Source organism: Trichosurus vulpecula, chromosome 5, assembly GCF_011100635.1.
Source record: "Trichosurus vulpecula isolate mTriVul1 chromosome 5, mTriVul1.pri, whole genome shotgun sequence".
Classification (NCBI taxonomy): Eukaryota; Metazoa; Chordata; class Mammalia; order Diprotodontia; family Phalangeridae; genus Trichosurus; species Trichosurus vulpecula.
The window spans coordinates 270,639,904-270,663,369 of NC_050577.1; the positions used below are offsets into that span (position 1 = coordinate 270,639,904).

Here is a 23,466-nt window from a genome sequence, read left to right on the forward strand (position 1 = left end):
AAAACGAACCTTGCCCTTGCCCCAATCTTTGGCCCTACCTCTGTTTCTTGGAAAGTGAAGATAGAGCCAAAAAGCTTGGGGTGGGAAGGAAGTGGTGGTCAGAGAGGGACTTTCGTGAAAGCCAAAGCAAGTGAGGAATTGCCCCTGCTCCACTCTCCTACACTTACCCTGGTCTGTCTCCCCACATTTCCCCAGACATTCCGGTCCTTGAAAGCCCCCCAAGGTAATTCGCTTTTATTGAGTCCTCTTCTCCCCCCCCCCCCACTCCCAGAGGTTGTAATCTGTCTCTCCTACCCACCCCCTCCCCTCCTGTGCCGGTTGTAAAGGAAAATTCCTCCCAACTTACTCGGGTCCAGTTCTGTCTTCTCCTCTTTGTGCTTGCTGTTGGTCAGCGCGTCCGACTCCGGGGAGGGGAGAGCCTGCGGGGTCCGGTCCCGAAGCTCCCCGGGAGAGCCATACATGTAGTCTGGGTAACTCCGCCCGTCCCCCGGGCCACAGTCCGCCCGGCGGCCCGGGTAGGCGTCGGGTTTGAGGGCGTAGTGGCGGCCCCCAGCTGGAAAGCTGGGGAAGGAGACGGCCCCGGACAGGGGCTCCAGCCAAGTCCGCATATACCGCGTGTCCGCTCCAAGGTGGGGCTGGTGGGTGTAGGGGTGGTAGACGACAGACGACTGGGAGTGGACCGGAGCCCAGGACGTGGTGAACACTGCCGGCTTGGGGGCAAAGCTACAGGACGGAAAATCGCTACAGTCCGGGACCAAGCCGGTGGGTCTGGCGGCTGCGGGGTGAGCCCCAGTGGCAGGGAACCTGGACGCTAGGAGATCTTCATTCTCGTGGCTGATCAGGGAGTCCACGTAATAGTTACTGATGGGTCCCGTCGCCGACATCGTTAGAGGGTTTTACATACATAAGATTATTGTATGAACTGTATATGTACTTTTTATCTGCTCACAGAACAATCAAGGCAGGTAATTATTTTTCCAGCCTTTTCCCCGCATCCTATTGGCTCTTCGACCCCCACGTGATCGTATTTACCCAAAAATACGGCGCGGATCAATGCGCAGGGGCTTTTTTCCCCAGCTTTTCCCCCCTCTCCTACCCACCCCCCGCCCTCAGCTGATCCCCGGGACCTGCGTTTTACTGAGGGGGGGAACCTCTGTAAATAACGGGCTTCCCCCCACCTCATTCTCTTCTTCAGGATAGCTCACATCTCCTTAGAGATACCCCACCACTTCTTCAAGGCCACCCCTAAGACGCCCAATCCCCCCATAATTTTTAACCAGGTGAAAAAATTTCACCACCTCTCCCGAGTCAGTTCATCCCAGTACCTTCCCCGCCTCAGGCGGGGAATAGGGGTGCCCCGAAAGGGGAGGAGATGGGAGAGGTAAGACTGAGGAACTATTTCTTGACGTAATCTATCTCTGTCTGCTCCAATGCTCCCGCAGTCTGTGTGCGAGCAGAGATCAGGCGATTGTCAGTGGGGTTTTAAACATGTTTTTTAAAAATAGCATATGCATCTGTGTCTATTTCAATATTATTACCATTGTAAGGGGGAGTGAGGAAACCCAGTGAGATGGGACAGGAAGTAAGGGGGTCTTTCCCAAGCCCGAACTGCACACCCCAAAACTATGGCAGAAAGGAAGAGAGAGAAGGGGGTACAGCATTGGAGGGGGGTAGAAACTATGCATCCAGCTATATCAACCTTGATTGCGTAGTCTTGGAAATCCTTTGCCTTTGTCATAGTCAAATAGGAGTCTTTATTTCTAATTTATTGTCTGTATCTATCTTTCTTTCCCAGCTTCAAGACGTGGAAGAGAAGCCTACGTAACTTGAGTGCATTCGCCTTATCCAGCATTTCTGTTCTGTTTTCTTCCTCCCCAACCTCCCTCTTCCCCCCTCCCCAAGAAAAGTCACTCTGTCTGTCTGCAAACAGGAAGACAGAGAGATACACGAAGGAGAGAGCCCTTGGTCGTCGGCAAGTAGCTTGTTTTTACGTCCGTCAATAAAATTTTTATGAGGATCATTTGATTGTTCATAAATGTGTCTTTCATTAAATAAAAGTGTAGGCTGTTTTTGGAACGAGAAAAAGGCAATGCTGTGTTGGGAGAAGGCAATTTTTTCAAGGGGTATAAACAGAAGTCCAGGAGAGGGGGTAATATGGTTGCGTGGGAAAGGTAGGCAACTTTATTTACATCCAATGGAGAAGTTGATTTTCCCCATTCCCCTTTCTCTTATGATTTGAACTAGATGCTCATCTCCACTACCTCATGACCCTCCTGCATGCTACTTCCGTGTGTTTGTCGGTGTGTCTGTCTTTCTGTCAGTCTGCCTGTCGAGAGAAATAGGTAAGGGGAGATCTAGACAAGCATAGAAAATTCGATGTGTGGGGAACCAGGGAAGGAGGAAGGGGGAAGGGAGGGAAATCTGGGGTTGGAGCAGTGCCCCCAAGAGCAAATCGGGTCTGGCGCAGAGAAAATTATACAGAACGACTCAGGAGAGAAAGGAGGGTAACATTTCAGGGTCATGGTGGAGGAGACCCAGGATCTATTGTAGGGGGGGAGGGGAGGGGAGCAAAAGAGACTGAGTTTGATGAGTCTCTGAACAGCGACGGAGAAAGTGGGATTCCCAAGTCAGAGTAACATCTCACCCTGTCTCTCCTCCGTCTCCCCCAGGATAGGACCAAACAGGGGGAGGGGGATGGCTTTCTTTTTTTGTTGTTGTTGTTGATCCCTCTGTGTTGGGAATGACAGGGGTAAATGTGTCCAGGAGAGGAAGATGGGGAAAAGGGAAGGGAGGAAAAGAACAGAGAGAAAGAGGGAGAGGGGGAGAGAGAGAGAGAGAGAGAGAGAGAGAGAGAGAGAGAGAGAGAGAGAGAGGAGAGGAGAGGAGAGGAGAGGAGAGAGAGAGAAGAGAAGAGAAGAGAAGAGAAGAGAAGAGAAGAGAAGAGAAGAGAAGAGAAGAGAAGAGAAGAGAAGAGAAGAGAAGAGAAGAGAAGAGAAGAGAAGAGAAGAGAGGAGAAGAGAAGAAGGGGGGAAAGACTGTTGGGGGGACAAGAAAGTTAGCAGGGACAAAGAAAGAAGGGAAGAGAAGACCTTAAAAGGTACCCCAGGTCTGTAGGCCCACTCTCTGCTACTCTTCCTCTTTCCTGCAACTTCCCCCCAGTTCCGAGGAGTTCTCAATTTCGGTGGAGCGGGGCTTGATTTTCGACGCATGGGGAGATAGAGTGAGCTCTCACACTGGCTATGCGGCCGAGTCCCTCAGTCCGAGCCGCGATCTCTCGGCTCTCGTTCCCTTTCCCTTCTAGTGGGGTGGATAGAAATGAATCTCTGTAGGAGAGTGGCGCTGGGGGCAGTGGAGAATCGGAAAAATCTCAGTAAGAAATATAAATATCCCTTTGGCCTTGATGGAGTGTGGTGTTTAGCTGTCAATCAAAAATATCCACCGGCTAGTTCAAGGAAAAGACCAGATCCTGGCCCCTTAGGCAGCGGCTTCCTCAAAATTCCATGCTATCCAACAACTTCGCCCTGGCGATTGTCCCCAGCCTCGGTGGGGAGCAGGTCGACAGCCCTGGCTCTGTCCCGAGAGTGGTGACAGCAATGGGATATGAAAATGTCCTTTACAATGGGGGAACTGGGAAGCAGCCACGGAGGGGGGGGGGTGGCGGCCTGGGGGACAGATTCAGAGATATAGGCGGGAATAAAGAGGGAGGAAAAGAGAAGAGGGAAGAAAGGGAGGGGAGAGGAAAGGGGAAAAAATAGATAGGAAGAAGGAAGGGAGGAAAGGGGAAAAGAGAATGAGAGAAGAAAGAAAGGAAAGAAAAATAGGGAAGAGCGGAGTCTGGAGAAGAAAAAGGGAGGAGGAAAGAAGGATGGGCTAGAGTAGCGGAAGAGCTGCTCGGAGGAGAAATGCCATTGTGCAGACAGGCATGTCCAGCCCCGCAGCCGGCAGGGACCTGGCTTGTTGGCCGCCCGGCCCGGCCCGGCCCCCTCCCCGGATGCAGGGCGTATAATTCCATCCGGATGGAAGGACACAAAGGAGGGAACGGCGGATAGGGGGCTTCCTCTCTGCTCAGGCCGAGGGGTGCCCTGCTCTTGTCGGAGAGGCTACTGCAAACCAAATTGAGGAGTGGGCAGCAAGTGAATCAAATACACCCCTCCTGGAAGCCAGGGAAGTCCAACTAGGGTCTAACCTACTTTCTATCCATGAAGAATATGGAGAAAAGGAGAAAATTCCACACCACCTCCCCCAAACCCCATTCCCACCCACTCCTGCATCCCAGTCAGCCTCCAGTCGAGTCTACCTCAGCCCTCAGCCTCAGACTTACTGATACCCTTCCAACAGGGTTTTTCGCAAGGAAAAAAGAATATCCTGAAGCTTTCTTCTCTATTGGGGAGATACTGTAAGGGGGGGAGAGTCTCCCTGAAATATAAATTGTTTCTGTAAATTGTCCTCTCCTTATTCCCTCTTGCCCCTCTAGCCACCCCCTATCCCTTTCAACTTCATACAGCTGTCTTCCGATCTTCTGACTCCTCTAATTATCCCATGACAGTCCAAGTCCCCTGACTTCTCTTCTGGCCTCCGGATTTCTTCAGGAGCTAAATCCCCCATGAAACTGAGAGTGGATTTTCGCCTCTTTCTTTGGGGGCTTTAACTTGGGCACTTCCTCCTCCTCTTCGAACTAAGTGGAGGAGCCGGACTCCCACCACCACTCACATCTCAGTTTTAAAATGGTATATTTAGCCCCTTAAAGTCTCTGCTGAGAGGGATATCTCTTTGAGGACTGGAAGGAGGGGTAGGGTGCAAACCTACTGAGTCCAAGTTTTGTCTCACAGAACCTTCCCAATGATGCCTCTTTCTTCCAGCAAGTTCCCATTGATTTTGCTGCCCGCCCCCAATCTCTGAGGTCCCGTCTTTTGGGGTGGAGTGGAAGGCCAGGGAGATGGGACAGATTCTTCTTCAGAAACAAGCTAGCTTTCAGGAGCCAGGAGAGCACAGAGGAAGAAAGGGAGACGATTGCTTGAAAAGACTAGATCATTTTTTCTGGCTTGTGCTTAGTTATTCGAATTTCCTGCCAGATTCTGCGCCCCCCACCCTTCCTTTCAGTTTCGCGCTGAATGAGATCTGGAGAGGACAGGCTGGATGAATCCGAGGCCACGGAGAATCCCCATGCAAGGAGGGGAAAACATTCACCAGTTTGTCGTGTTTTTTATTTTTGTTCTCCCGCCTCCCCTCCCCTTCCTAGGGGTCTCTCTCCCCCAATAATTCCTCTCCAGGCATATGATGCACACCCCCAGATCGTTGGAGGTCTTGGAGAAGGAGGAGACTTGATGATTCCTTACCACTCCCCCACCCACACCGGCCTGGGCAGCTGCGACCACGCCAGAGCTAGGGGACCGACAGACAGACAGGCAAGAGAGTTGTCCCCCCCACACACCCCGTTATCCCCCCTCACTTCTCCTCTCGGGCTTTGAATTCACTCCAGTTCAATCCACACCGTCAAGTTCGGATTAAAACTAAAATAGACTTTTCTTTACCGTCAGCCCCATCGGCCCCTCCCTGCTCGCCTCCTCTCCCTAGCGGCGGGCGCCCTCAGCCCGTCTCCCTCACTCCGCCCGGAGCTCCCCTCCCACCCACTACCCAGCCCTGACTCTCCCTTCCTGTCTTCGGTCCATCTGCTTTCATTCTCGTCTGCTCCAGATGTAGGTTCCTTTAACGTATTCGGATACGTTCTTTTCCCCCTACCTTTCTCCCATTCCCTTTCATGCTCCCTCTCCACTTTCGCCCCTTGCTCTCCCTTTCTCCCTCTTTGTTTCGGGAGGAAAGCTTGTTCCAAAGCCTGGTTTGGAAGAGGAAACTGAGTCTGGAGCAGCAGGTCTGACTAGGAAGGGAACCCAGGAGTCCTGGCTGCATGCAGGACGCTGGTTTGTTCTATTCAGGTCAGTACCTATGATCCATCAATACAAGAATTCCGGTCTCCAAAGAGAGAGCGGGGGAAAATGCATACCAGCACTATCAAACATACACAAACACAACATATCACACACACACACACACACACACACACACACACACACACCCCAAAGCAAAGCAAATTGAATGGATTGCCTTCCGATCAACAGACATTTCCCAGCCGGCCCAGGAGCCTAAGATTCTAAGGAACTTGTTCCAAGGTCCCCACATAGGGCCTGTTTTCCATGGAACGAAGCTGAGCATGGGCTAGGGGTGGAGTGGGGGACCAGAAACAGAGGGAAAGGACTGGCGAGCTGGCCCCAGGGTTGGAGGAATCTGGCCGCCCCCGCCTACTCTACAACCCTCATATCGAGTTGTGTTACCTGCCTCTTTGTGTCGTGTTTGTGTTGCAAAGGATTTTGCAGTGACTTTGGATTCTAGACTAGGGAGTCGAGGTGGAGAGAGGAGAGACAATACAACCAACCCGAAGTACAATTAAGGAGCCTGAGCTGCTGTTCTCTCCCCCTCCCTCCTCGCCTACACCTACCCCACCCCCTCCCTTGGATGGAAGCCTGCCTGCAAGCCCGAAATCTCCAGGCGACACAGGAGCCCCAAGCTCAACAGAGGACCCACGATCACCACGGAAAGGAAGAAAGAAAAAAAGAAAGGAAGCCCTCAAACTTCTTGTATTCAGGCTCAATCCTGAACAGTGCAAAAGAATAAAAGAAATTTCATCTTGCATTCCGGAGATTTTGCAAAGCAATTTAAAGCCGACAGTGATGACTGTGTCGGTAGTGGACCTTACATCAACAGAGACATTAAGCACCCAGACACACACACACTCATCAGTGTGTGTATAAAAATCAAATACAGGTTCAACATTACATGGGGCCTTAAGACGCCGCAGGCACATTTCCCTACCTTTTCTTCTTTTTCTGTGGCCTCCCATGCCAAGGACCCGGACGCCATGGTTCCACTTCCATGGGCCCATTTTGCCCCTAGGAAGAGCCTTCTTTACCTGCTGGTCTGTCTCCCTGCGGCGGCCGCAGCTGCCGGGTCGGCTCCTCCAGAGGCGGCTCCCCTCCCCGCCCGCCGCCGGGGAGAGGAGAAGCCCCCAGCAAGCCGCAGCCTCCCTCCCTCCCTCCCTCCCTCCCTCCCGCTCCTCTCTGGGCCCTCCCGCGGGCGACCTGCTCTGGACCCTGTCCAGGTAGTTCCAACTAGGAAAAAAAAAAAACCTGGCCCTTTAAAAAAGGAAGAAAGAAAACCCCAACTTTTATTTATTTTCCATTCTCTGGCCATTGGTCCATATCGGTGGAACCTCCTGGAAATTACCCAGTCATCAGAGCACAAGATTTTCAGCCAGCGTTCACAAGGGGGAGAATTCTAAAGCATAGGCTATGCTATATATCACATATTAAATAAGCAAAGCACATATAAATATATATAACATATATAATACACATATAAATGCGCAAGCACAAATAGTTCTATATATGGCTCTTTACCCCCTGATTTTCCACAACACTAAATCGACCGAAAGTTCTCTTAGACAAATAGGAAGGTTGGCTCCTCTCCCCGTCTCATAGACGGGAGCCTTACCTGAGTCCAAAAGCAAAGCTGTGCTCACCTTCTCCTTGGACCACTTGTGTATCAGTGATCCTTTGCTTCTCCTCCCCTTCAGCTCCTGCTCCACTATCGGCCTCTGCAGTTCTCCTTACCCCATGGGCAATCCTTCTAAGGACCCTAATCTCTCCCCAACAAAAAAAAAAACCACAAAGACCCCAACCCTAGTTTCTCCTCCACTCCCATTCTCACCCTCACCTCCCCCTCCCTATTACAGCCTGCACTGTCGTTTTCACCTGTTCAAGAGATCGTCTATCAATCCCAAGAGATAGAGAGGAGGCGAGGGTACCAGAGTCGGGGCCCGCAAGAGGCCAGAGAGGAAGCGCCAATTTAGATAGGAAGGGTCGGAGCAAAAGCGAGCCCACTGTGGCTGGCTGTGTGTCTCTATGACCAAGCCTCTCCCTCTCCCTCTCTCTCCTTGCCTCCTTCCCCCCGCAAGTCTCAAACACATACGCCGAGAGTTCAGCTCTATAAATCCTGGCTCCTCTTTCCCATATCATAATTAAAAAAAACCAGTAGGGGAGGTTTTAACTTTTATTGCGATTTCTGGAGTTGGGCTGAGGAGCATATATTAAGTTTACGCTTATGCGCTCTCGGCGGGGAGGGTCCTTTAAGAAATAAAAATCCATCTTAATATCCGCAGACGAGAGAGATAATTTTTTTCCTCCTCTTCACGCTGTTCTTTCGCAAGACTCCCTTCGAGCGAAGCGAATAAATAATAATCACCATCTTAGATAATACCTCCCGAACCAGGGCCAGAGAGCCACCAACTCAGGAGGGGAAACTTGGCCCTCGCTTGGGCCCTGGAACTTCTGGCCGATTTCTAGGGATCCAGGGGAAGATACTCCCACAGTTCACCCCCATAGTCACCCCCTCCCTGGTTCTGCGAGAAGGACCAGCGAAATGGGGAGCCCCAAGGCCAGAAACCAAGCAAGTCGTTTGAGCATTTCGGTGCATCTGGGAAAATCTCATTCTAGCTGCAGCCCGGGATTGGGGCCCTCTGCCAGGAAAAGCCCACAGGGTCTGTACTCCTGGGGAACTGGAGGCTGTCCATCTTTTGCCCAGTTCTCAACCCAATATCACAGCCAAACGAACTAGCAATAGGACTGAGAGAACTAGCAGTCAGCAAGCAAAACTCCCAGGCCAGGAGAGTCCTTCGCTTCCCCTCAGGCTGAGGCAGGCCTCTGTTCACTTTCCAGAATTCCTCCCTGCCCCCACATCCTTCCCAGGGATCCATCCAAATGCCAAGGAGTGATCCCCCAAATCCAAAAAGTGAATCGAGATTACTGGGCAAGATGAGGAGACAGACAGACAAGCTCAGCTGGTGAAAGGAAAGACTTTCATTTTCCTTTCCAGCTTCCACTGGTTTCTGAGGAGTTTCAAAATTGACCCCTTTGTAATATAGTGGTAAAATATGTGTATATGCATCATATTAACATATGTGTATGTTTTAGTATACATTTACACACATATACACGAAGAGGCTCTACAAGATGTAAACAGTGCAATATATACATATATCTACACACATAAACACCATATACACAGATCTGTATATATATATACATCTATATATGTGAATCTGCATTATATGTGTGTGTTGAGGAGAAATCTAGTTTTACGTCTTTTCTCTTACTCATTAAGAAGTATATAGAAAGTAAAAAATAATTAGAATAATTAATGGAGCTTTCTTTTCCTGGCTTTGTCTGTCCCTGTCTCCCTGGGAAAACGGGGTTCATCTGCCCCATTTTCCGTGACTACTCTACTCCTTGACCAGGAATCCATGTCTTTGAGGCCTCAGAAGTGACCTGGGGGCTCCAGGCTGAACTGGGGGAGCTGGAGGTAGTGACTTGAAGAGGAGTCTTTGCAAAGTTTTTGTGTCTCTCAATGCCCCTTTCCCCACACACTATCCAATATCTTGCCAAATAGATATGCTAATAGATGAAGAGGCAATGCCCACCCATTTACTGCCTAGACATTTCTTTTAGGAAAGTGGGTCAGATGGACTCACAGCCTCAAACAGACAGAAGCCACAGCCAATTTCCAGGAAACATTGGCCCTTACTGTCCAATAGGATTGGGGAAGGTCGCTGTTACTTCTACTTGGACTTGATGGTTTCCTTCGAACGCAACATACCCCAAATCAACCCACATTCTTTGATTCAAAAATCACAGCGGGGTGGTGGTGGTGGTGGTGGTGGTGGTGGTGGTGGTGGTGGAGTAGTTTGGCTAGAATCCAGAGCTCTCATCTCTTCTTTACCCAAAGTCACTCCCAACTTTCTAAAGGATCCTTCTCTGTATAATTATATCTATATCCTTAGTTCTCTTCAAACAGATTCTTTCCTAGGAACATAGATTGGGGGGGAGAGAGAGAGGGAGAGAGGGAAAGAGAGAGAGGAGAGGAGAGAGGAGAATTCACAGAGAATCCAGGAGAAACTCTACTCCTAATTTCCCTATCTGATTCTCCCTCTTTGGCCCCCCATCTAAGCTGGACTGGGCACCAGTCTCCACAATTTCATAAAAATTCAGCAAGAATTTCTTTGTCTAGTTAGATCATGTAGGGGACTGGAGACAATAGCTTGGGGGGGGGATTCATCTCCCTCAACAACTAGGATTAGGTAAGCCTGGGGAGGGACTGGTATAAAAGAGGGGTTCCCCAAGACCTGTATCTTCCGTCCTGGGCTTCTCCCCCGTTTATGCCTCACCCTCCTCAGCTTCCACCAGCTTGAGCCCTGGTGGGGTGGTGGTATCAGGGTGAACCCCTAGGGAAGGTAGGGGGCGGGAGTGGGGGTGGGGGCCCTCGACGAAAACCGACTGATGTAACTCAGGCAGTTTCTTGTTGCCGAGTTCAAAACTCAATCCCAACAACATGAAACTACCTAAGCCACAGATCAGCTGAGCGAGTAGGGCGGGAGACTCGGCTCTCCGGAGGAGAAGAAGGGAAGGGGGAAAATAAGGAAGAAATTCGCCCCCCGTCCCCCCTTTCCACCCCCATAATCTCCCTATCCTTATCCTTTTGTAGAGAAGAAAGACTAGCTTGTGGAGGGTGCCCAAGCATCCTGATATAAGAAAATTTCCCAGAGAAAATAATGGGGAGGAGAAGATACCTTCCTTTCTACCCCCAGCGCCCTCCCCGCCCCCCCTCCCCACTGCAGCAGAGAGATTGCTCTGTCTGTCTCTAGACATCTATGAGGATAGGTGGACAGTTGTCTTCCCTTCATCAACAGAGCTCAGTTCCTAGAGTTGTCCTTCTGTCTAGCTGTCTGTCTGACTGTCTGATCTTCTGCTTGTCTGATGTTCCATCTGTCTGTCTGCCTAACTGAATCCCTTCCCCCACCCAGCCTTCCCTCTCTACCTTTGGCTTCTTTCTCCCTCTTATCTTTCTTCCTTCAGGGCACACACACTGATTTGCCCTCTTTTGCTTTTCAACTGCAGGCGCGTGGACTGAAGACCAAAGCGCTCAGGGCCGCTCCAACCCGCTAGCCACTTGGTTTCCAAACCACAGCGGCCACGAGAGTGAGGACAGAGGGAAAGGGAAAACGTCAGAAAATACCAAGTCGACCAAAAGACACCCAAACACTAAATCTTAAACCCCATTGCCACACTCCCTACTCCTTTAGTCCATCCCCAACAGGCGCTCAGACCCAGCAACACCTAGACAGAGAATAGCAAGGCAGAGGAAACCCCTCGTGCCCTCAAGAAACCCGAACAATCTGCTCCCAAAGCAGTCCAGTCCTTGCCTCCTAACCCCCCATCCACTGTTATTCCGACGAGAGGAAGAAAGGTGGAAATCTGAACTGCTCACCGTCTTTCCCCTTCGCTAGTAGAAGCGGATAGAAAAGTCCCCCGATGGCGCCCTTACATGGCTCAATCGAGACACCTTAGCCTCTTCCCTTCCCACCTTGCTCCTTCACCTGGGGAGCTCGGCGAGTCCCCCACTCAGCTTCGAAAAGGAGAGAAAGAAATCTCTTCTCTTACCTTGGTGCCTTCTGCTAGTGGTGTCGAGGTGGAGGAAGGGGGGGGGGGGCCTGAGTTCCTCGCCCCCCCCTCAGGCGGTTAAGTTTATTCCTCTCCTTAGGTGGGTGGGTGCGGGGGGGGGTGCCTCTCCGGGTCCCCCCCCCGGAGCATTGGGGAACGGCTCCCAGCCCTAACACCCCAGGCAAGCAGATCCGTCTGCCTCTCAAGATTGCAGCTTCGTCTCTGCCTCTCTTTCCCTCCTCCAGTCACCTTTAAATGCATCTTTTACTGCGGCACCACATTATATTTGCAGATCATAAAATCCACCTCTCGCGCGTACCAAGACCGTCCTGACATTACTGTTTTATGACCTTGACTTATTGTGGTCACCTGGATAATATTTAAATCAGCGTTATGGCCTCTCACTTATATTAAACCCGCCAAGAGACGTTCTAGAAAGCCTTTAAAAGATGAGTCTAACACACAAAACACAAACACACACTCACACACACACACACAAGCTCCCTGGGAGGAGGAAAATGGAGCTGAAAATCACTTTTAAAAAATATACCCATTTGAGGAGTAAGATTCTGGAAATTTATTAGGATTTTTTTTCTCCATTAAGGAAGCTACATGCAAAAGATACAACATACAGAATATCTTTAAATAACACGACGACCAGAGCTGGACTTGTTCAGTCTTGGGGGGAGGGGGGACAGTCATTCTGTCTATGCCCTTTCCTTTTATTCAGAATTGTTCCTCTGGAGAGACTGTCTGAGATGTCATTTCTCAGGGTTGGGATGGAGGTGGGGGTGTCGGGCTGGGGGCTGGGGGGAGGTGAGGGACAAAAGCTGTACAAGTACAAGACACGGAGCAGATTTCTCAGCTTGACTTAACGCTACACTCATGGGGTGGGTTAGGAAGGGGGGGTGTTGGAAGCGCTGGGTGGCTACAGCAAACACACAACACTAGCCAAAGTTTCCAAAACGTCTATTACCCTAAATATACAATGCAGAGGAAGGAGCGATTCTTATCGTGCAGCTGGGGATACCTTACATTTTTTGTGGGCTTCTCTCTCTTTCTTTGAACGATCTGGATGGATTTAACCTTAACTCTACATGGATTGCAAGGATGCTGAGTGTATGCACACACACATATAGTCATAGGTATAGATATATAGATCTTCTCTTGCTTATATTGAGGCTTCTTCGCTGCACCAACAAGAAGTCTCTCCGAAGGAGAGTCTGAGATCTTTTTTTTTTTCTTTTTGCATACACAGTGCATTTATACTCGGGGAAAAAACTCAGCCCGCACAAAGGGGGAGGAAGGGGCGGGGACAGAGAGGGGGGCGGGAGGGGGCGGGGAGCCTGCGCGCTCAGGTAAAATTAAAATTGGAGGTCAGTTCGCGAATTCGATTCTCTCGGTTCATTTTCTTGAGTTTCATTCTGCGATTTTGAAACCAGATTTTGACTTGTCTGTCTGTAAGGTTAATCGTCTTGCTAATCTCCAGGCGGCGCTCTCGGGTCAAATACATATTGAACAGAAACTCTTTCTCCAGTTCCAACGTCTGGTGTTTAGTATAGGGGCACCTCTTCTTCCTTCCGCTCTTTGCTGTCAGCCAATTTCCTGTCGTGTTTTCTGCCTTTATATCCTCTGTTAAAAATAACATTATTGATATAAGTATCCCACTAAGACTCAAAACATCGCAGCTCACTATAGACTTACATGGACTGCGGTGGGGAACAGGGACTAAGAGGGGAGAGGAGCTTCTCCCCACCCCCCGCCCCCTCCCAGAGATAAGGTGTCCGTGGCTCTGACTTTAGGACTGAACAGTATCTTTAGGGCTTAGTCCTTTTTCGGGAAAGGGCAAGGGGGAAGGGGAGGTTTTCGATTTTCCGGTGGGTTAATTCGTTCTTATTTTTTAGGGCACTAAATCCATGAAGAATTAGAAGAACCCAAGAGATCTAGATTCCTCTTAGGTATTCTCTTCTAAGACTGATACCTACGGGTCACCCCTAGCCGTATAACCCTCCTTTGACCCTATTTCATCTGGGGAAAATCACCAACAGAAGTCCTGTCCTTGTTTGAGTTGAGGGAGTCCGGTTTGCCCCAATCCAAGAGACAACTGCAATGAGTCGTTGGCCTCCAGTGGCCTTTTCAGACACTAACAAGGGAACTTGCCCGAGTCCTAAAGGGTTGGTCACCTCCAGATCACTTTCCTCCACTAATTCTCCATTCCCCTTCTTTACCCTCCACCTCCCCCCACCCCCAAGCAGCATTAGACAGGACCCTGACTTTCTCCAACAACACTTCCTTAACTCTTCTTCAGCTCCCTCCACAAAGGTGTGTTGGAGGAAAAAGGGGGGTTGGAGACTGTTGAGTCCCACATATTAACACAGAGGCATCCTAAAGACATTCACTTAGGAAACCTCCTTTACGGAGAGGAGCTAAGGAGGAGGAAAAGGAAGATTTGGCCAAGAAACAAGCTCAATCTTATGGTCCCATAAACTATATATGTGTATGTGTGTATACACACATGCACACATACACACAATACACATATATAAAAATGTATGTATACACGTGTATATAATATGTAAATGTGTATGCATTTATGCAATCCAAATATTTATATACATATTACACATATATAAACAAAATGTTGATATATATATAATGCACATGTTAGGTGATATATGTATATATTATGTACTTTGATTAGATTAAATGTACATGCGTGTATAATAGATTTCAAAATACACTGTGCATATTGTGTCTATAGATTAGATTAAAATTCATGTACATATATATGTTGGGCTGTATGGCAGGGCTCTATATCTTATATGAGCTTTATCTGATTCAATGAAGACCTACAGCCTAAAGAACCCCATACGTTAGCCATATGCATCTTAACAAAATAGATCACTACCAGTCCACTACATCAGAATTTGCTGAGCTTCCTCACCAACAAATCCCCAAGCCTCTCCTGCATGTATGTGTGCACATATAAAATATACAGGTATATGAATATATGCATGCATACGTATATATGTGCATGTGCACACATGCACACAGATCTCTTTCCTTAGCATATTGCCTAACGAAAAAGGAGAAAAGGCTTTGGAGATTTGGTTGTGGAAAAACTTAGCTATTCAGCTTGGCTATTGGCAAATTCAGAAACAGTTTTCTGGAAAGGAAACATATTGCCAAGCTATCGGCTTCGCTAAGTTGCATGTCCTAGGCCCCTTCGCTGCACTAAGTAAAGCTCATATCAGCTCTGCCATTGTTTGAGGAAATTGAGGAGAATGACTAGGCATAAGAAAAAAAAAGCAAACTTGAGTCTTCAGGGGAAAGAGCCGAATACCAAAAATCGTCTACCGCTGGTTCTTCCACACCTCGACCTGTTTTATGAAAAAGAAGGCCACCAAGACCAACCAATATCCTGGCTATTTTAATTTCGATATTGGAGGGGTATTTTTTTTTGGGGGGGGATGATTAAAACAAGAGAATGGCCTTCTCTACCCTCTACCACAGCCCAGGTGGAGGAAGCTGGAATAGAGGAAATGTATACATATGAAAAACTACTGGTTGAGTGAGATGTATCCACACAATCATGGGCTAAAAAGGAGAGGGGAGCCTTTGGGGTGGGTGAAGAAGGAAGAGAGGAAAGGGGTATTGTTTTTGGTTTTGGTTTTTTTTTGTTAACCTTGACTTTGCATTGTGTAAGGTTGTGATGCAGCTCCCAACAAAGTGCATCTTCCAGCGTGTCCGGGTGCATGTGTGTATCTGTGAACTGTATTTAATATGCACGCAAATATTAGATAGACTCCCCAAACCTATATATGTGCGTGAATAACACACCCACATATCCTTCACAGTCTCTCTCCCTTTGGGGATAAGGGATGGAGCCCTAGAGGGCTGGGCTTTGTAAAGGCCAATTCACCAAGGTGATTTTAGGATGCCTTTGCATAGCGGGGCGGGAAGGTTGAAAGTCTCTTATCAAAACCCTCCAAAAAGCGTGTGTGTGTGTGTGTGTGTGTTTGTGTGTATTTGTGTGTGTGTAACACACACGGGTCTCCAGATATACATGTATATCTTTCATTCATATACAAAGCAACATAACCACGATGGCTCCTGGGCACTCAATATTTCACCAGCCTTTATACCCAAATGAGTACCCCTTATATACAGCCTCGAGCTCACCAGCGGCGTGGGGAGCGGGTTTATCCCTCCCTGTTGTACTATTCCGATGCATTTCTCTCCAACTTTTCTGAGAAATTCATTTCCCCCACTCATCTAGCCCCCTCCCCCTTCATTCCAGCTCCATTTCCTCCGAATCCTTTCTAGGGAGCAAGAGAATGATCATGATCATAGAGATCCCTTCAGCACAACTGAATCTTGAACCCTGCGCTCCAGCGGAAGGAAGCTTCTGTCCCTCCAACCAAAATCACAATCATACCCAGTCAAAGCCACATACACCCCGGACTGAGAGGAAACCGCTCTCGACAAGTCACACGCCCACAAAGCTCTCAAGCCCTCACTTGCAATTTGCCCTAGAAGCCAAAATTCAAATAAAAAAAAAAAGGAATAAGAAAGAAAGAGAAAATCTACAAGCCCAAATCGAAAGATGACCAAACTCAATTCTCAGTCTCAAATCCCAGCAGTCGCTGGACTGGAGCATTGAGGAAAGAAGGTCTGAGAGCACCTTCAGCCCCTAGTAGCCTCTCTCTCCCTGCAGCCTCGCAGCCCAGAAAGCCAGAACAAAAAACCGGTCAGAAATACATACAAAATATTCTAACGAAAACAACCACGGAAACAACTTTCAGCCAGGAGGACGCAACCAACTGAATTCTCGTTTCTTTCCCTAAGCGCTCGGCCGGGCCGCTCACTGCCTGCAGATCGCCATTTTAAGCTATTTTCAAGCCTCTGACCTCAGGCAAAAAATAAATAAATAAGTAAAAATAATAAGCCTCCAAATCGGCAGCCCCGAAGAGGCGGAAACGCAAACACTGGGAAGCTAACAGAAAGCCCCCAATAGAAAGGAGCACCCCACCCCCAACCATTCTGCGGGCAGACGCCCAACCTTGCGCCTTCCAGCCTAGTTCGTTCCGGTTCCGCAATGTTCTACCCGACATTAATAATAACAAGAAGCCACATAGTCCATTCCAGTATCATTAATGTTGGCGTTGTTATTATTAATTTGGGGGGCAGGAATCCGCTTCCTGCCCCAGAGTTCCTGATCCACTCCTCATTTCTCTCCCCCTCCCCCCGCACCCCCGGGCCAAGGTTGCGAAGACCAAGTTCCCACCGGTCCCAGCCGGGACCCCTTTCCCTCTAGCCCCGGCTTACCTTTTGCTTCGTTATCCGAATTATCGGTACTGGTGTCTGTAGTCTTACTCAGCTCCTTCTCGCTTTCCGAAGGACTGGTTTTGGGTCCCACCAGGCTCTTCTCCGTTTTGATTTCGTTGGGGCTTGGGGTCTGGCTGTCCGACTTGGGAGTCTCCGGGAAACTCACTTTCCCCCCAAGCTGAGGCGATTCCAGATGTTCACTCCGGGGATGGAGGCTAGCCCGGGGTTCGAAACTAGCCTCGAACTCGGTCGCCCCAGAGCAGTGGGGCGGTTTCTCCAGGGTGGGGTAGCTCTGGCTGGCTCTATAATAGCTGGGGACAGGGACTTCGTGCTCCCCGAGGCAGGACTCGGGCAAGGGGTTAGGGTAGAGGGCTGTCTCAGGACCACTTTTTGCCCTTTTCTCGGCGCTATACATGCAACACACATTCTCTTCCTTGACACTAGTTGGGTAGGAGCAGGACGACAGCTGTCTGCCAACAGGTTGTTCTATACGGTACGCGGTTTTGGGATCGCACCACGAGTCCAGCTGCGAAAGGTAAGACGGGTAGGTGTTGAGAGAGAGGCTGGGGCTGCCGCCCTCGTCTCTCTTGGAGAGAGAGGGCACAATCCCACAGTTCCTCATCACCCCACAGTTGAAGTCACTCCCGGATTGCATGTACATCCCTGGGTTGGACGTATAGGTCTCCGCTCTGCAAGACGCAGCCAGGGGCTCCAAATACGAGTTAGGAGTTACATGGCGAGGGCATGTCATTTTCAGAGAGAGGGGTTTTTAAGGAGCAATACTACAGCCGAGGAGCTGACATCTTTTTTTTTTTTTCCCCATCCGGGGGTGGGGGGTGGAAGGGGAGTGAAGGGAGCGACGAGGGAGGGAGGGGGGGAGGGCCTCGGAGAAAATATCAGCTCCATAATTATCCAAGCACCAGGTCCTCACCATGTGACCGCTAGACCAATGGGATTTGAAAATGGCCTTGACGATTCAGACGGCCGTGACGTCAGCGGGGTCAAGTTGTAGGCAGAGAGAGCGCGCATCGTGGAGTAACAGCGCCACCTAGCAGTCGACGCTGGGTAAGGACGTCAGAGACCTTCACGTTGAACAAAGGAAGAGACCTGAGGACTGGTGGACCATCGGGCGGGGGCGGGGATGGGGGGGGGGCGGTGAGGGAGGGGAGAAGGTGAAGGAGATAGGGGTTGCGGGGTAAAGGGGAGAGTGGGGTTTATTTACCAATAGCTAAAGTTTATTTGCTAGGAAGAGGGGGTTAAAGTAAGTGAGGCAGAAAGAGAAAGACAACTGGAAATAAAAACAAAGTCAAATTCAAATTAAAAGGTCAAGATATGCTTCAGGTACTTATTTCTTTCCCCTTCTTCCTTTTCTCTCCTCCTCCAACCTCATTCTTTTTCTCAATATATGTGTGTATGGGGGTTGCTGTCTGAGGAGCTTTCAGTCATGGGTGACCCTAAGGAGGGGAGAAATCCAAGAGGGACTTCAAATTGAACTAAACTTTTCTCCTTCCCTCCACTTCTCTCCTAGATCTTTTCGGGTGGTAATTTGATATTGAGACGGGCTAGAATAGCGTTTGTCAGGGAGAAAAATTGAGGGTCAGGTTCCTGCTGGAGTATGTTGGTAGAAGGAAATCCCATTTCTTTGGAGGGGGGGTGGGGAAGAAAGTCACGGTAACTTGGTAGATCCTCTCGAAGGAGTTTGTGGTAGGATATCAGGCACTCCCAGAACGAGAAAGTATTCTCTCCCTGTCCCCACCACTCCTTTTTGAACCCCCTTCCCCCATTTTTTATTGCCTCCTTTCCCCACTTCTCTATCCTAGCCCGACGGGTTTGTAAATACCATTCTCTAGGAGGCTCGCCTTATATCCGGGTTTGTCTTCATTTGGAAGAGAGCAAGGAAACCGAACTCTCTAAGTGATTCATGAATTTGCTCTCCCTACCCCTTCTCCAACTGCGGAAACATATACCTGGGAAGAGAAAGAATGGGAAAAATCAGGAAAATAGTTCCGTTTCTGAGGAACCAGCAGCCGAAGGCAGTAACCCAGGAGACAAATCGAAGAAACAGAACCTAGCCCCAGGATAGTCTAATGTACGAATTGAAACGAGGGCCGAGGGAGACTTTTAAGGGAGTAGGTGTAGGGGAGAGTGGGTCCTGTATAATAAATAAAAACAGGAGCGGTACAAGTTGGAAATAATTATTTTCTCATTTCTCGCTCGCCTTTCTCCCAAAGCGAACTACATTCTCTCCCTGCTTCTTTCCCCCTCCTCCTCTTAGAAATAGGACCGAAGAATAACTGGTCATTCCGGTAGTCCCACATTTTTTCCCTGGCTGTCTGATCCTTTTCCTGGGTTCCCGCTTCTCCAACGGTTCACTGTTGTCCCGAACCCGCTGGGCTGGGGCAAAAGAAAGGAAGAGAGCTGACCACCATCCGCGGGGGTTTGAAGGAGCAAGCCGGGGTCCCTCCGGGAGAAGGCAGCCCGGCCCTGGGCAGCAAGAGTAGTGCCAGATCCTGGGACCAACTAAGGAGACATGAGGGGTGGCGGGAATTGAGAAAATAAATTGAATTTTCCGTCCTCCGGGTCAGAAAGAAACAAGATTTGGAGCGCTCTGCGGTAGAAGGCTCCGACCCAGCGAACAAGGAGGAGGGTGACCCAGGTCGCCCTCCCCCAATTCCCAGAGGCGGAATTGGTTTGGAAATGGTTTGGGCCAAGAGTTTTCTGCAGGAGCCTCTGCACTTGCTTGGCCGGGGAAATAGCTCTGTGGCCAGCCGAGCCATGTCGCGCCGTTTTCTTGGACAAGGTTAAAGCCTTTAGGCAGCAGAAGAGGCTCAGCCGGCTTCAAGCAAAGAACCATTTGTCCCCCCACCTCAAGCTTTCCTCACCCCCTCCCCTCTTCGAAAGCGACCGGACGCTTTACGGCCAGTCTGTTTGTATTATCTGCATAGTCCTTTCCCACCAGTTTGATCGAAACCGTTCTCTTTTACGAGGACCCAACGAAAATTCCCCCGTCATATTTATCAGCCGAGGATAAAAATTTAGTATGGGAACTGATATTTCCTCATTTATAGGGCGATGAAATTAAAGACCAAGGCAATTGAGAATTATATGGCTTTGGGGGGCTCTCCCTCCCCCTCTTTGGCTGAGCTTTTATTTTCCTTCCTTCCGGGCCCTCTCCCCTGTCTTTATCATCCACGGCCCCCAACTCGCCTAGGAATTTGTACCTCACCCCCTCAATCCCAACTCCCCAGCCCCGCTATCCTTGAGGGCTGGTTTGAGGCTTGCCGTTTCTCTCATCGGCTCCCTGGGCCTCCGAGCTAGGGGGGAAACTGAGCCCTCTCCTCCACTACATCTATGGGGCCCCTGGACTATGTGGCTGTGCTGAGTCTGCAGCCCCTTGGACTTTGGAAAAGGGACTGGGGGGGCGGAGGGGCTGAGAGAAAATCCAGATTCCCCCTCAAAGCCAAACAAAACCTCCATCCAGACCCAACCTGGGATTTAAACAGAGAAAAGCAGGACTAAAGTTCCCGCCCTTCAATTCTCTCCCCTACGCCCTGCCCCCCAATAAAAATATCCACCCCCACCCCCACCCTCACCTCAGAGCTTGTGGGGGGGGGGAGATGTACACTAATAAGGATCTTCAGGGTTATTAAGAAGAAGAAGAAGAATACCCCATTCAAGGAGGTGGAGAGTCTCTGCCTTTGCCTCCCACCTCCTCACCAGAACAAATAGTGTTTAAAGTTGAAATAATTAGAAGTATGATAAACACGGTCCATTAATGAAAAAAGAAATCAAATTCATCAGCTTAAGTGGGACCCCCGGTGGGACAAATGTTTGCCTCTAATTACGCAGGATAAAAGCGAACGCGGCTCTATTAAAGCAGAAGACAGTGAACAAGGAGGACTTCAATAACTTATTGGGGGGGGGGGGGTTAGAGACTTTGGGAGGGGGCAGTGAATGAAGAGCACGGACCCCAGAGAACCCTGGGAATAGGAAAAGAGAGAACTTTAACACTGGGTGGGGGGCGGTGAGGGGAGAGGGAGAGTGCGGTTAGAGGCATTCTCTTGTTAGGGTTCGAAATTTGGAGAAAATTCAAGATCTTCTTTGGGCCTCCACCCTCTTTTCCCTGACTCTCCCTTTCTCTAGTCCATGAGCAAAGACAGATTCCATCCTATTGTCCCGGCCCTGGCGTTCAAAGACACCCAGAAAGCGGCGGCCGCGTCTCCCCTGCCTGAGGGCTCTCGACCTAGGCCCTAGGCCCCACACTTGGGGGAATGGGAGCTCCCAATCACACACTCCAAATAGTTTTGCTCCCTTCTCCTGGCTCCTGCCCTCCTACTCAGTCAGTCGAAGGGAGGGGGACAAATCCCTTTCCGGCATTTCAAAAGTTTAGTTTGAATAAATATAGGGGGAGGGGGAAGGAATTTTACTGTGGTACGGATCTCATCAATGACCTCCACTTTTTTTCTTTTCAGAAATTTGTTCTCCAATTTTTTCTTTTAGTTGCTACCTCACTTCCTTTCCCCGTCAGGCCTGTAAAACCAGGGATCCCTGTTCATTTGATGCGGGTAAGGATTTGGGGGATCTTTCAGTCATCTAGGAGATCCATGTGCCTCAGTTGGGCATAGGCCCAGCCCCTACTTTGCACACACAATAATCCTTTCCAATTTCCTAGTTTATTCCGCTACCTCTCTTTACCCGGTAATTCTAGGACCAAAAAGAGACATCTTCCTTGGGGTGGCCCCAAGGCCATTCAGCTAAATCTCTCTCAGAGTTGTCTGCTGGGGACCCCACTCTCCAGCTAGGAGGTTCCTTATCAATGCTATATTCACTAAAACCGGACTCTGCTGTACTGGGGAAGACTCTGTTCCACAGTCGGGATTATGGCTCTCTGTCTAAGCTTAGGTCTGACCATGTGGATAGAAAGAACCAGGCGTCAGGGATTGGGTCAGAACAGGCTAAGAGGCCTTACTTTTAAAAGCAGAAAATGAGAAGGGAAGGCAGGAAAAAATGACAGGAGACCTCGAAAAGAGACTGAAGAACACCCCTACTTACTCCCCTAAAAAATAAGGCGACTTTTCTCAGGACAGAGATTTTTTTTTAATTCCAGAGATGGTTAAAAAAAAATCTAATGATACCTTCGCGCAAACCTGCTCTTTTATGCACGTACGTATGTGCCTGTGTATGTGTTGGAATCGCTTCCAGCGAAAGGAAGATCGAAGGGCACAGGCGGCATCCAGGAATCTAAATTACAGGGATTTTGAGATTTTCGATTTTCCCAAATTTGTGATCAAAGAAAAATCCAATTTTCTTCCCCCTTAAAGACAAGGTTTTATTCTCTTCGCTTAGCCCTGGATATGGCTGACCGCCATGAAAATCTTTCGTGAAATCTGAAGAAAGCTGACTGACCCGAGAAAGATTGAAAAGAAAAAATAGGTAGATGTTTTTGGAGGCCTCAGCACATGAGTATATACACAAATTTAGGTTTTGAAATATATTTGGTTATGAAGAAACCTAGTCACGGTGTATTCAGTTGCCGTGTTTTAACACATGTAAAATAAGCAGCAGCCTTTACTACATATTTGAATGTGCATTTACATATATACATTTGTGTATTATATTTCGTACACACACCTAGGTATCTGGTTATTCACAATGTACATGTGTATATCTAATAAACACAGATACGGATACCATATGCGCAGAGCAGAAACCTTCAGGAGAATGTAGCGATCACCACACACACTGGTCTGATATTCTTCCGATGTATACAGACAAACATCCTCCGTTTCTCACTATATACACAAGAACAACACCAGCACCCCCAGTCTGAGAACACTAATCTTGCCAATTATTTTCTTACCTCACTCAACATTTACTCGATCCCTACCCCCACCCCCCCAAAAAAACCCAGACAACAAAAGCTTCGAAGAAAAACAGAGCAGAAAGCAAGCAATTCTGGGTTGTTGGGTTTTTTTTTTTGAGGGCCACAAGTGATCCCAGTCCTTTGGTTTTATGGTTTATTTCTCAAATTTCTTTCAATCCCTGAATTTGTCTCTCCAACCATCCCTGGCTCCTGGGAGGGCGTGGGTTGAGGTTGAGTGGGACAGGCGGGCTGGGATTCTAAGGTAGAAAAGGCGGAAAGTCTGTGTTTTCTTTAACCTTATTAAATTCCTCTTCCAGGGATGGATCCCAAAGTTTCTTAGTCCACTGCTCCTCCAGCCCATACCAAGGCACCTTTAGAAAACTGACTTTTGACCCTTTCCTTTCCATTTTCTTTTTTTTCCTCTATTTCTCTTTCCTGCATTCTTTCCCTTTCTCATTTCTTTCTTTTATTTCTCTTTTCTTCTTCCTTAATTTCCTCTTTCCTTTTTCTTCCTTTTTATCATCCTTTATAATTTTCCTTGACAAAGTTAATACTGCAGCAATTCTCACCTCTCCTTTCTGTCTGCCTTTCTGTACGGGAAAAGCTGTAGTATTTTTATGAAAGCTCTGGGGCTTTCCACCGAACACCCCAAGCCCAGTAGATTTGCTGTTGACCTTCTCAGGTTGCTCCCAGAGGGCGGCGCCAGGGAAGGCGAGAGCTCTCCTTGGA

General features: G+C 49.0%; 2 protein-coding genes across 2 annotated transcripts in view; both read right to left on the bottom strand.

The window, feature by feature from the left end:
- HOXC9 (homeobox C9) overlaps nucleotides 1-884 on the bottom strand; it is a 2,732-nt gene extending 1,848 nt beyond the window's left edge. The window contains exon 1 of the mRNA XM_036761300.1: nucleotides 347-884. Coding sequence (XP_036617195.1) covers nucleotides 347-884 — 538 coding nt within the window. The remainder of the gene's footprint in view (nucleotides 1-346) is intronic.
- Nucleotides 885-12,900: 12,016 nt separating this feature from the next.
- Nucleotides 12,901-17,625, bottom strand: HOXC10 (homeobox C10). Its single transcript, XM_036761291.1, has 2 exons — nucleotides 16,875-17,625; nucleotides 12,901-13,178 (listed from the first exon to the last, which is right to left on the bottom strand). Exons 1-2 carry the CDS (start codon nucleotides 17,623-17,625, stop codon nucleotides 12,901-12,903), a joined length of 1,029 nt encoding a protein of 342 aa, XP_036617186.1.
- Between the last annotated feature and the right edge of the window lie 5,841 nt (nucleotides 17,626-23,466).